General features: G+C 42.3%; 1 protein-coding gene across 1 annotated transcript in view; it reads right to left on the reverse strand.

Annotated features, from left to right (window-relative positions):
* Window positions 1–9,744: 9,744 nt before the first annotated feature.
* The window catches only part of RNF144B (ring finger protein 144B), a 69,687-nt gene continuing 65,525 nt past the window's right edge, over window positions 9,745–13,906 (reverse strand). The window contains 2 exon segments of the mRNA XM_007461254.1: window positions 9,745–10,037; window positions 11,463–11,552. Coding sequence (XP_007461316.1) covers window positions 9,897–10,037; window positions 11,463–11,552 — 231 coding nt within the window. The 3' untranslated portion in view covers window positions 9,745–9,896.

A 13,906-nucleotide genomic window follows, 5' to 3' on the forward strand; every position in this document is an offset into this window, starting at 1 on the left:
TTCCATTAAAATTTTTTTATTTTTTTATAAACTTTTTCTTTTTCTGGGAATCTACCCCAAAGATACTTTTTTCGTTTTTTTTTTTTTTTTTTTGCGGTACGCGGGCCTCTCACTGCTGTGGCCCCTCCCATTGGGGAGCACAGGCTCCAGACGCGCAGGCTCAGCGGCCTTGGCTCACGGGCGCAGCCGCTCCGCGGCGTGTGGAATCCTCCTGGACCGGGGCACGAACCCGCATCCCCTGCATGCGCAGGCGGACTCTCAACCACTGCGCCACCAGGGAAGCCCGAGTTCGTGTTCTTATATCAGTTGAGGATGTTTACGTGGAAACATTCGAGAAATACCCTGTAGATTATGAATGAGCAGTAAGGAAAGAATACAATAATTTCCCTTTTTTTTTCCCCCATTTTTATTTTAAGATGCAATCAACACACATTTTTGTTTTCATTAAAATGGGTAATAGAAATTAAACCTGAAGCTTTGTTTAAGTCTTTATCTTACCTGCTTGGTTGATATATTTGTGACAGATTTAAATATTAGAAATGAGTTTTAGCATAGTGACCATTCTTAAAATGAAATCTCAAATGTTTAAAAGTCAAATTTAAAGCATTTTTTGAATATTGATTGAGCTTTTGCTTTTTAGTTTACTGTTTTTGAAATCCAGAAGTCGTTTTGTGTTCTACTTTTGAAAATAAAATTTATTAAGTCTGAATAAAAATTTCTTTGTTCCTAAGTAGATGTGCCCATCCATCCACCTATCTACTACACACACACACACACACACACACACACACACACACACACACACACGAGGCTCACAATGGGTGCTAGTAATCTTTTCCATCTTACACAAAAGGTTAGATTTGAAGTGGACTTAGAAAATAATCACTTCCAATTTTCAAGATGAGGAAACTGAGGCCAAGATAAATTGTAAATTGTCCAAAGCCAAAAGGAACTAGTAGAGGTCTCACCCCTCCCTCTAGTCTTCCATTTCTAGTCAGAAAAATGGCCATTCTACTTTAAAACATCTAAAGTGTCCGGTCAGGGTCTGTATTCCTGCACTGGGGCAGGAAAATGGAAGAGGTGATGACCTTGACTTTCAGTGCAGGTCCTTCAACAACAGGCAGCAACTGGTTAACTGAAATCCAGTGCTTTATTGGTCTGACCTGGGTGGAAACACCATCCTGTACTTTAAGTCAACTCTTGAAAGGAGTTGTCCTTCCTGAATCCAACACAAGATTCAGTCCAATCCTGAATCTTCTGAAGGTTTGTTCAGAAAGATGAGATCAGGTTTTCTTCTAAGCCCATGTGGAAAAATCCGTCTCACGTAAAGACCAAGGAGACCTCTCAAGGACGCCAGCCAGAAGCAGAGTTACTGTTAAAACCTTGGTCATGCTAGGCTTAACTGAACATTCAGATCAACAGTTCCCTTGTAGGAAGCTAGATATTGCTTTTAACTCTTCCCTGAGTTTGTGATTTCTTCTAGTTGATACTATCACGTCTGCAAACTGCTTGGCTTCAAGGGGCAGGGAAACAGAACAGTAAAAAGTTAAATTTCCTAGTGAAAATGACAAACATGTTCCCACTGACCACTTTATAATTTAAAACTATGGAAGTCAGAAAGATGCAGCCAAAGAGGATGTCAAAGAGATCTGAATTATAAGAAGGACTCGACGTGGCTTGAAGATGGAGGGCACCACACAGAAGGCATGAGAACGAACTGAATTCTGCCAACAACCAGTGAGCGTGGAAGAGAACCCCGAGCCCCAAATTAAAACACACTTGGGCCAACACCTTGATCTTCAGCCCAGTGAGAGCCTGAGCTGAGAACCCAGCTACATCATGCCAAACTTCCGATGTACAGAAACTGAGATTAATGAATGTGTTGCTTTAAGCCACTGTTTTAAAAATTAAAATAATGCTAAGGGGCCCTAGGCTGGCTCATGCAAGATGTGGGTTCAAATTCTAGCTTTGCCACCAACCCACTTTATGAACTTGTGCCACGTCACCTAGCCCCTGAGTCTCAGCTCCCATCTGTAAATTGGGGGAAGGGCATATTAATAGCTGCTTCCCAGAATAGTATGAAAAGCCAATGGAAATATGATTCAAAGTACTTTGCACACCATAAGAAATCTTGTAAGTGAAAGTTTTTACCATAAACCTCCCCTAAGAAAAACTTCTTGTGCTTTTATGAACACATTTCTTTCTCCACATATCCTCCATTTTAATGGAGCATAAAATTAGCTACATGCTTGTGAAATATTTGTGAAAAAGTGACATAAAGGAATGTACGTATTTATTTATTTCTTTATTTATTTTGCGGTACGCGGGCCTCTCACTGCTGTGGCCTCTCCAGTTGCGGAGCACAGCCTCCAGACGCGCAGGCTCAGCAGCCATGGCTCACGGGCCCAGCCGCTCCGCGGCATGTGGGATTTTCCCGGACCGGGGCACAAACCTGTGTCCCCTGCATTGGCAGGCGGACCCTCAACCACTGCGCCACCAGGGAAGCCCAGGAATACTTTAAATCTAAAAAGACAACAGATTTACTGAGGAGGTCATTCCTACCTCACCCACATTCACAAGCTTGAAAAATATTTTGGGGACCCCCCCTTAGTTCTCTTTTCTCCTTTGGAAAGAATGTCTGACTACAAACTCATCACCCACAATCACAGCCACAGCACACACAGTACAATGGCTCCCTCTCCTCTCCCCTCCTAACAAAGAACACTTAGAAGCACTTTGACATTCGTGATCTCATCCTATCCTCCTAAGCCTGAGTTAAAATGGACAAAATGACACCATGTGATAAATGGCTGGTCCCAAACCACAGTACCAGTCAAGAGCAAAGCCAGGCCTGGAACTGAAGCCACTTATTACAAGCTGGGTGTCTGTCCCCCAGCCCCACACCACCTGGACTAGCAGACGGCAGAGAGAACAGAGGACATCGCCTGCTGGTTCTGTGCCTGGGGTGACAGATTTACCAACACTCTCCCAAGTTTGTTCACGTACCCTTGTGATGCCAAAGTCCTAGGGCCAGGCTGGAGTTTGGGACACACCATGCAGGGCAGTGTGTGGATTTCTGGACTTGTTTGCTTTTAGTGAAACAAACTGGCTTGACTTCAGAAAAATCAGTCCAGGGCTTCCCTGGTGGCGCAGCGGTTGAGAGTCCGCCTGCCGATGCGGGGGACACGGGTTCGTGCCCCGGTCCGGGAAGATCCCACATGCTGCAGAGCGGCTGGGCCCGTGAGCCTGCGCGTCCTGAGCCTGTGCTCTGCAACGGGAGAGGCCACAACAGTGAGAGGTCCGTGTACCGCAAAAAAAAAAAAAAAAAGTAAAAATAAAAATCAGCCCAGGCTAATGAATAATCAGACGTCTCACAACTCACCTCGAGAAGATCTTCGTGTCTATTTTATCTAAATATGTTCAATAGCATTAATGTCAACCACCCATCCACTCCCTCCAAAAGAAAATATACCCCCTCAAATCACGCCAGGTCAGTAAGGAACCACAAGATAAAATGGCTAACATTAGACTTAATCTGCTTCTCATCAAAAGCCTGAATCCTAGTTATAACACACAGAAAAAGGAAAGCTGATAAAACTGAAAGACAGTTTATGCAGAAAATGGAATTCAAAGCACATCTTTATACAGATCAGAAATTCATTACTTTCATCACTTAGAGCCTCTTTTCTTGCTTTTGAAACTGCCAATCGACTGATTTATTTAATTCTAGGCCACAAATACACTTTAGAGTACAAGTTAGTAATGTTAATAGGGAAGAATCTGCATCTGAGTTAATCACGTTGAGTCTTGATTGTAAACATTAAAAGGAACTGATGATAATGTACCTCGTATTTGTGGGGAAGAGGTAAACACTTTGGCTTTTGGAGTAAGTACATGGACGCAGCTATAATTCTAGTTCCAATAGCAAATCAGATACACACCCCTGCATTACTTCTCTAAGGAATCACCATCTGTCTCCTGTCTCCTGCCCTTCTCTAGATGAACCCCAGGGAGTGATTGGGGTCGATCTCAGGGGGTGGCCCTTTGCCCTAGGCATGTTGTCAGACACACCAAAATACAGACTCTAAATGATTATTTGAAATAACACATTCTTTTATACATACCTCCATTGATGCAGGCAATTGGAAGACGAGGACATTTTCTTGGAACTCACAGACCTGAGAGTAAAGGCAAACTCAGAATTACTAGCTGGTTTTTTCTTTTTTTTTTGGCCACGCTGCTTGTAGGATCTCAGTTCCCCGACCAGGTTAAGATTAAACCCGGGCAACAGCTGTAAAAAGCTCAGAATCCTAACCACTAGACCACCAGGGAACTCCTGTGGCATTCTTTTTCTATCTGTCACTTATAAATGGTATGACCCCTGGCAGGACATGTACACAAAACTATTGCTTTCTCTATGACGTAGATCCAATATCTGCCCCTTATTTCATAATATTGTTCTCAAAAGTTCTTTAAAAAGCATACACAAAAATATATTAAATAAAACATACTACAGTTACTATTAAATTATTCAAAGAAATTCATTTCTTTCTCATAACGTAGAGCTGGATACTATCTTTAGGGTCCAAAAAATACCTAGATTTATTATCTAACAAATGGAAATAATTGAATTACAGGAAAACCTAATTATAATTCTCCACCAAACTCACTAGATTCATAAATTACATTGCAATCAGTTTGCTGGTTAGGGGATTAATTAAAATCACTGCTGTATAAAATGGTTCATTCAATAATTCTTTGGAAATGCAAATTCAAGTTCAGCAAACAATAAGCACACTTTAAAAATGAAATAATGTTGACATTCTAGGAGACGATTAAGCAAATTAAGAAACGATAACCCAAAAATGTTTTTAAATGATCTTATTTCCTCCAAACTGAATGCTTAGAAAATGAAATTTGAATTATAAGTCAGTTGTAAACCTTTGTGCTCAGGTATATTAGAAGCAAATAACATTCAGCAAAAAGGCATCAACACCAGTATAGGAATGTGAGTTTCCAGTTTTGCAGAGACACAAGGCCTAGTTGTTAACCAACTTCTGGCACTCAACTCCAGGCGAGTCCTGCCTTGAATACTAATCAAATGGAAATGACCTGAAGTTAACCCTCTACCTGTAAATCCTTTCTTTAAAAATCATAACAAGGAAACACATTCCTCTACCATACTTTTGGGAGGTTAGAACTGACCTTAGAGCACACGGAGCCCAACACGTATTTTATAGAACTGAAAGCTCTGATGCCTGGCATTTTTTATTAGGATGATCAAAGACCTAAATTGAAGATGTTGGGGGTAGGAGTTTATTAATTAATTTATTTATTTTTGCTGTGTTGGGTCTTTGTTTCTGTGCAAGGGCCTTCTCTACTTGTGGCAAGCGGGGGCCACTCTTCATCGCAGTGCGCGGGCCTCTCACTATCACGGCCTCTCTTGTGGCGGAGCACAGGCTCCAGATGCACGCAGGCTCAGTAGCTGTGGCTCACGGGCTTAGTTGCTCCGCGGCAGGTGGGATCCTCTCAGACCCGTGCTCTTCGAACCCGTGTTCCCTGCATTAGCAGGCAGATTCTCAACCACTGAGCCACCAGGGAAGCCTGCTCCTATTTCTTTTAAGAAACAAGGTAGCAAGAGTTACTTCCATATATGGTATTGCAGATTAGGTTACTTTCTTGTCAGTTCCGAACCTAAGATTTAATAATGACTTGGTTGGCTCCTGGATGATAAAATTGAACGTGTCTAAAAACATGCAGCATAACAAAAAATAACACACTTGATTTCCTGCTCCACATTTATTGGGGCCAGAGAGACTAAAACAGCTATTTTCCTCTCAAATACTTGGGAAAATATAATACTACAGCAATTTCTTAAATACATAACAAAACTTTCTGGATGATGAATCAACATGAGATGTAACAGCCTATGGATATCAACCGTAACAGCTTTATAAAATGTCATCCATCAAAGGCATTCTGAAACTATCTTTAAAGCTACACATATACACATATTCTATATACATAAAGGCATCCGTTCATGAACAGAAAGTCTTTTAGAAGCACTGCATAGGGAAGGCTAAAGTAATACATATCTAGATTCTGTATAATTTTTTTATTTATTTATTTTTTTGGCGGTACGCGGGCCTCTCACTGTTGTGGCCTCTCCCGTTGCGGAGCACAGGCTCCGGACGCGCAGGCTCAGCGGCCATGGCTCACGGGCCCAGCCGCTCCGCGGCATGTGGGATCTTCGCAGATCGGGGCACGAACCCGTGCCCCCTGCATCGGCAGGCGTACTCTCAACCACTGCACCACCAGGGAAGCCCTAGATTCTCTATAACATTTAAGAGACAACTGGGGTTCTAAGAAACGGTGATTTACATTCAAATAAACATGTAGATTTTCAAACCTGAATAGGTGAGATTTTTGTGATGCCAGCGACAAGAGAATTCACACTGTGAATTGTTGGTTTTTCAAAGGCCTCTTTCAAACTAGGGATTTCAAGTCGGGAGCAAACACCCATGGCATGAACAAATAGGATGCCTAAGATTCTAAAACTTGGTTCCAAGTGGTTTTCCTCTTCACCTCCCTGCCTAATAACAATGGAAAAAATCCCTACAAGGGGCAACAGCTAAACGTTATGGAATTACATCCAATAGCTTTTTGTTTGTTTGTTTGTTTTGCTGTACGCGGGCCTCTCCCTGTTGTGGCCTCTCCCGTTGCGGAGCACAGGCTCCGGACGCGCAGGCTCAGCGGCCACGGCTCACGGGCCCAGCCGCTCCGCGGCATGTGGGATCTTCCCGGACCGGGGCACGAACCCGTGTCCCCTGCATCGGCAGGCGGACTCTCAACCACTGCGCCACCACGGAAGCCCCCCAATAGCTTTTCTGGATGGTGAGTTATCCCATCCAGATTACAATGTGGCGAAGGATTTAATTTCTATTTCAAATGGACTTCAAACAAAACGATCTTCTGCCACAGCATCCAAAGATAATTAGATAGGCCCATATTTCTTCCTAGCACGGGCGGAGAATCACTAGGGAAGGACAGAGCTGACAAACAGAGGAAGGCGACAAGGGTAAGCCCTTTCTCTATCCAGTTATACAAAATGAAAACATCAGTCTCTTGTTATCAAAGTTGCCAGCTTTCCCCATTATAAACACAATCTCTAGACTGGCTTGCATCTCACCCTTTGATGCACTGGAGATATAAGTGGGTTTTAACCAACCAGCCTGTTCCTGTTGATTCCAACAATCTCACACAGGCCAAATCGTTGAGCGCTTTAAGGAAGAAATCACCAGTTTTCAGGCACTTTTCAACACTTAAATCCAGTTATTTTAAGCTATTCTCTACTTCAGTTCTTTTTTAAAATTATTTTATGTTATATATATTTTTTGGCTGTACTGCATGGCTTGCGGGATCTTAGTTCCCTGACTAGGGATCGAACCCGTGTTCCCTGCAGTGGAAACACGGAGTCTTAACCACTGGACCACCAGGGAAGTCCCTCTAAATCCAGTTATTTTAAATCTATTTGACAAACACTTCCCACTTCCCACAAAAAAAGTAAGCTAATTCTTTTATAGCATCTCTGTGAGAAGACATAGTCCTTCAGTTTGTCAAGGAAATAATAGCATAGATGCTTTCTTCCACTTTTACTCCAAATTCAGGAGCTCTGCCTCAGATAACATAGAATTTTAGGTTACTTGAAATCAGCTCCTGTTAAAGATTCTTTGTGGAACCCAGCTTGAAGACTGTATTAATATGGGGGAGTACATTGCCATGACTGACATTCTTGGTACAAAAATTCAATTTCAGTTGAGTTCCTGTGATCCCCTGAGCAGTTATAAATGCCCTGTACTATAATAAGGCAGTGTAAGAAAAAGCAAATTACTCAAATATATATCCATTTATATTTGTACTAATATGAAATACAGTGCTAGAAGAAGAGATTGATTTGTTTTCCTGAAGTGTTTAGAGTTTCAAAGGAAAATAAAGACACTTAATATTGAGAAATTCCTAATGGATAATTTAAAATATTTTGGGGTTGGTGGCCATTCAAAAGTTTTCCCAGAGTTCTCATCTATGTTCTATACAAACAGTAAATAAAAATGTACACAACCAATAGATGTACTATACATATATCAGATATCAATATGTACATGTGAATTAAAGTTTCTTAAATATACACATCCCCACTTAGAATACAATCCATTACATAGGCAAAGCATCGTTCTTTAATAACAGGTCCAGGATAGCAGCAATTTAAGTCTAGTTACTCAGTTACCTCAGAAAATAGGTCCTGATAGGTCCTGATGTGGTACCCCCAGCTTCAAGGAGAGCCGTCCACTAACATTTAACATGGTTCTTACGAAGCACCAGGTTACTTTGCTAATGGCAACTATAGTAAAAGTTACTGTCTTTTCAAAACTCATTTATTCAAAATCTGACTAACAGAATAATGGGAAAAATAAGCCACAATGAGGTGATACGAACCCAAACTATTTAAGATATATAAAGCATTTACATTTCATTTCTCAGATATTTTTTGTTGTTTTATCAGTGCCCTGTACATACGAAAAGTACTCTGACTGCCCTAACAGATGCTGAAAGAGCAAAACTTTGCTGTTGGGAAGAGAGCTGCTCTGAATTGTGTTTGAAAAATACATAAACAACTTGATTATCAATTAGTGTTTTTACAAACTGGGATGGCACACTGCACTATTTTAAAAGAGTTATGTTTATGAGTCAAAACCTTTGGGGAACTTATGAACTTGTAACCAAAATTTACATATATAATATGCAAAAAATATTTAGGTTGATTTATAATAAACCATATTAGTCCCAGAAGAATGGCTTTTAAGTAAACATTTATTTTGTGTGTACTATTGGGTAAATCCATTCATGCCCAATGAACAGAAACTCTAGGTAGGCAGCAAGTTATACAGATTCTAGATATACCTATGGACTTTAATATTCACTCTCGGCGTGTACTTGCAGGTCCAATTCTAAATCTGTTGGGTGCATGAACAGAGAGCTCAAGAAAGGCCCCTGATACCTGTGATGATGATTTTGAATCTCTGCCACTTTAACCATACTTCATATAAAACAATCCTGTAGACCACAGCTACTAGCTGTAAGAAAAGTTTATCACCCAGGGGAGAGATACTACATTAGACCAGATTGTTTTACCTGCTGCAGCCCTTTTCCTGGGAAGGGACAACTCCCTCTGCATAGCAGTTTCTCCTGCTTGACACTGAGACCACACAGGAGAAACCTACTGTGTTTCCGCCAAGTTCCTGGGGAATCAGCACACCCCCTAACCGGCAGAGGCAGAACCGCCATATCAGCTCCTAAGATAAGCAGCTCTCTCATAATTCTTAAAAGAATTACAATTCTTATAAGAATTTCCCCTTAAACAGTCTGATTCTTCCCCTCCTACAGGAGGTTTTCCTCATGCTTCTCATGATGGTCAAATCAACACAACAGACTCTGGCTTCTCAGTTAGCATGTGTGTTGTCATAACTGGCAGCACATTTATTACACCAAGTGTTCATTCAGGCTCCTTGAATGTGGCTGGAAGTTGAACAGTCCAGTGGGATCCTTCAGACGACAGCATGATGGTGTGTTAGTTCCTCCCCATCAACACCAAAGCTTTCCAACACGCTCCATAGACATGGCCTGGACTGTTGAACCCAGCTCTCTTTACACAGGAACATACACACCAGCGCTTGGCCTTTCTGGATGCTGAAGGTGGGCAGGCAAGTTCAAAGTCTGGACACAGAGGCACTTCCAAAGTTTGGCAAGGAGGGGGAGGCGAGTTCACTAAGGGGGGCTTTATCACTGTGCTGTCTCGTATAACCCAGACATCTGTGGCACATGGATACGATCAGAGATCTTTAGGTTGTGGATGGGTCATGCTTTTTCTTCTTGCCCCTACAGGACTTGCAGATGCAACAGATTATACATGGGGAAGCCAGGAGCAGCAAGGGTGAAGTCACCAAGGCAATGATGCCCAACCCCACAAGAATCCCGACCACCTGGAAATGTAGAAGAAAAGCCTATTTCAGCAGTTCAATCTTCCTCTGTGTACACTCTGCCAACAGCTGTGGACTGTTTGTGTCCGCCCCCCCCAAATTCATAGGTTGAAACCCTAATCCCCAATATGATGATGTTTGGAAATGGGGGCCTTTGGTAGGTAATTAGAATATGAGGGTGGTGTCCTCATGATGGGATTAGTGCCCTTATAAAAAGAGACAGCAGAGAGCTTGCTTCTCTCTCCATTCTCTGCCATGTGAGGACACAGTGAGAAGATGGCCATCTGTAAACCATGAAGAGGGTCCTCACCAGAACCCAACCACACTGGCACCCTGATCTCAGACTTCCAATCTTTAGAACCGTGAGAAATAAATTTGTGGTTTGAGCCGCCCAGTCTAGGGTATTTTGTTATAGTAGCTTGAACTAAGACACCATCTCAGGCACACAAAGCAGTTACAATTATGGGACCTTCTAGCCAGTGTCCGGAAGGACAAACCAAATGCTAACTCAGGCTTTGGTGCAAGCCCAGTGGGATCATGAATTGTTGGTGTTGGCTCCCTACCTGTTTCTTCAACAGTCTTAGAGGGATGTTAATAATGGTTACTAGGCTATGAACACTGACTCCCTCAAAAGGAACATGGAAATAAACAAACAAACAAACAAACACTATTAAAAATAAACCAGGACTCCCTTTGAACCTTCCACGTAAACACACAATGATATGTACAGAGGGATCTAAGCCCCAACAGGGGCTCATGGGATTTTATTTTATTTAATAAATTTATTTATTTTATTTATTTATTTTTGGCTGCGTTTGGTCTTCGTTATTGCACGTGGGCTTTCTCTAGTTGTATCAAGCGGGGGCTACTCTGCTTTGCGGTGCACGGGCTTCTCACTGCAGTGGCTTCTCTAGTTGCAGAGCACAGGCTCTAGGCGCACGGGCTTCAGTAGTTGTGGCTCACGGGCTCTAGAGCACAGGCTCAGTAGTTGTGGCACACGGGCTTTGTTGCTCCGCGGCATGTGGGATCTTCCTGGACCAGAGCTTGAACCCGTGTCCCCTGCATTGGCAGGTGGACAATGTATGCCACCAGGGAAGCCCAGCTCATGGGATTTTAGAGCCCTGCCTTTCATAGCATATATGCCTCAAAGGGCTTTGGGAAGGTCATTCTCTCCATTTTTTCAGGAAGAACGAGCATTCGTCTTCATTCTGCTGGTCATTGCTAATTACTTGGCTGCTCTGTCACCCTGCGCCTCCACCTCTCCTCTAGGAGACTGTGCTCATTAACTAACTTCAGGCCCCAGAAGTTCCCCAGAACCTCTCAGGCTGGGCTGGGTAAGTAGGGAATGGAGTGGGGAGGATAAGCAGGTGGGCTTTTTAACTCATCCTAAGTCTGGCTTCTCTCACACTCCTTTCAAGGTCAGGGTACCTGTGTTCGGTTCCACATCACTGAGGCTCTCGAGTGGCCGAGCTTATTCCTACACGGCCCTTTGTCATAATGTCTGAGGAAAATGTCATTCTGAAAAGCAAAGAGAGGTTTCGGTAAACACACACTTTTGAGTTGAGAAATGGATACGAACCCCATCAGATCACCTCACTGGAAGCAAAGGCTCTTTCTGGTGATATTAACGACAGCCTGTGGAAACTCCAAGCTGACAATCCTTAGACAGTATCTTAGTAATTTTACAAATCATCGAGTGAAAACAGATGATCCTTCTTGAGACTCCATTGATTCTAAACAAGATTAACGACCAGACCAATTACCTTTGAAAGGTAGCTCTAGCAGAGGTGCAGTATGGAATGAGGCAGCTAAAAGGCTTCGTAGTCAACCAGCTGAGATAAAATGCCAGTGGCTGAGATGGAGAAGAGGTAAATACAGCCATGAAGAATTAAGAAGGCAACTAACTAGATGGGGAAACAGGGAGAAGCAATTACAGATGAGGCAGAAGCACTGCGTAGAAGGCTTTATTGAGGGAAGTGACAACATAGAGATGCATTTTATTGGGAAGATGATGACCACAGTTTGGACGTGTTGAACTTGAGAGATACTTGAGACATTTAAGCAGTACTGTTCAAAAGACAGCTGATTACATAGATCTGGATTTTGGGAAAAAGACTTGGGAAGCAACGTCCTTGGGCTGAAGAAACCACAGAAGTAGATGAGATTACCCAGACATAGGGTGCAGACTGAGAAGTGAAGAGGTTATTGAACACAAACATTTAAGAGAGGGCCAAGGAAAAACCTGGAAAGGAAACTGAGCAGTGGCCAGAAACAAAGAAGGGAAATCAGAAGAGATGGTATCACTGGAGCAGAGGTGGTTGAGATGTGAAAGGCAGCGGAGAATCCAGGTAAGATGAGGAATAAAGTATCCACTGGATTTTACCCAAAAGGAACCTCTCACAGTCTTGGAAGAATGCAGTCAGGGTGTGTCTAGGTGGCAATCTGAGTCACTGCAGTGACTGGAGTATCAACGGCTAGAGGCGATTATGCTTTTTTGAGTCTTGGCTTCTAAAGGAAGGAGAGAAATAGAATGGCAGTAGGGAAAGATGTAGCCTTGAGAAAAGTGTTACTCGTTTTTAAATGGGACACAGTTGAATGTGTGGGTAGGTTAGAGAGTAGAGAATGGAAGTTGAAGTCACAGGAGAGAGAAGATATAAATGAAGGGGACAAGTCTCTGAGGTTCCCAAAGCAGAGGACGAGGACTATCTCATCCTCTGAAACAGCAGAGATGAGAATCAAGGCAGAAACAAACCCAACTCCCCACAGCAAAACTCAAAATCACTCTTTTTGGTGTCTGTCTCAGGCTTGGCTTTTGGATAATCACCCTTCTCCTAGACCCATGCTCTAAAACTTTCCTATAAACAAAGATCAACACCACCATCTGACGTGGAACACTTGTCTACAGGAAAACATCATTATCCACAAACCAATGCCCCCTGGCTAAAACTGAGAAAAATAAAACCTCAAAACACAATGACCAGAAGAAGATGCTGTGTATCTAGCAATTTCACATCTGTAGCATTTTACTCGCGTACCAGAACAGCACAAGTGACGGAACACTGTGTTCTTTGCAACACCATACCCAAAACATATTTCAGCCAAAGGAAGGAGTGATCTGGCACACATATTTATTCCCTTACTCTCTTGCCTCCTAAAGAGAACCTCATGGGCTCAGCCTCCTAGTGGATATGAATCCAATTACTGTTTTGGTTAAACCTGAAGGAAATCAAAAAAGATTTCTTTCATTTATAAAGCATGAGGGGTGTACAATCATGAGTCATACCCTCATCCAGAGTATCATTCATTTGGAATTAGGAGAGGTCTCAAATATCAAACATAATTGTAATTCAAGGGGTTATAATAAATAGGATTTTTTCTAAAGAATGAAAACATGTCTTTCAATCTGACCTGCTAGGCTTCTAGAGTCTAAAATGTCAACTTTCTCCTCCCCAGTGCATACCTCTTCCTGAAATCCTGACATCAAGCTGATTAAGATTCTTACTCATAGATGTCAGCCTAAACAACTTATCTAATTTTCAGTTAAAAATCAGGCATGTGGTGGCCGGCATGCATGCCATGTTAACTGCACTCACTCAGTTAACATGTGTATAATACTAAAGCACTACACAAATGGCCTATGAAATTAAAGCAAACTAAGCAATTAAAATGAAAAGTTGAGAAAAGAACGGCCACCCATCCAACCATGACTGAGGGCTTACACTGATATGAACATATCTATGGGTCCAAATTGCCAAAATAGGGAATATCTATAAACAACTTATGCCACCCCAAAGTGTAAAACACCAGAATTGAAAAAACTCTCTCCAATCCTTCACATCACCTTTTTTTTTTTTTTTTTTTTTTTTTTTGGG

This window comes from Lipotes vexillifer, unplaced genomic scaffold (assembly GCF_000442215.2).
Source record: "Lipotes vexillifer unplaced genomic scaffold, Lipotes_vexillifer_v1.1 scaffold863, whole genome shotgun sequence".
Classification (NCBI taxonomy): domain Eukaryota; kingdom Metazoa; phylum Chordata; class Mammalia; order Artiodactyla; family Lipotidae; genus Lipotes; species Lipotes vexillifer.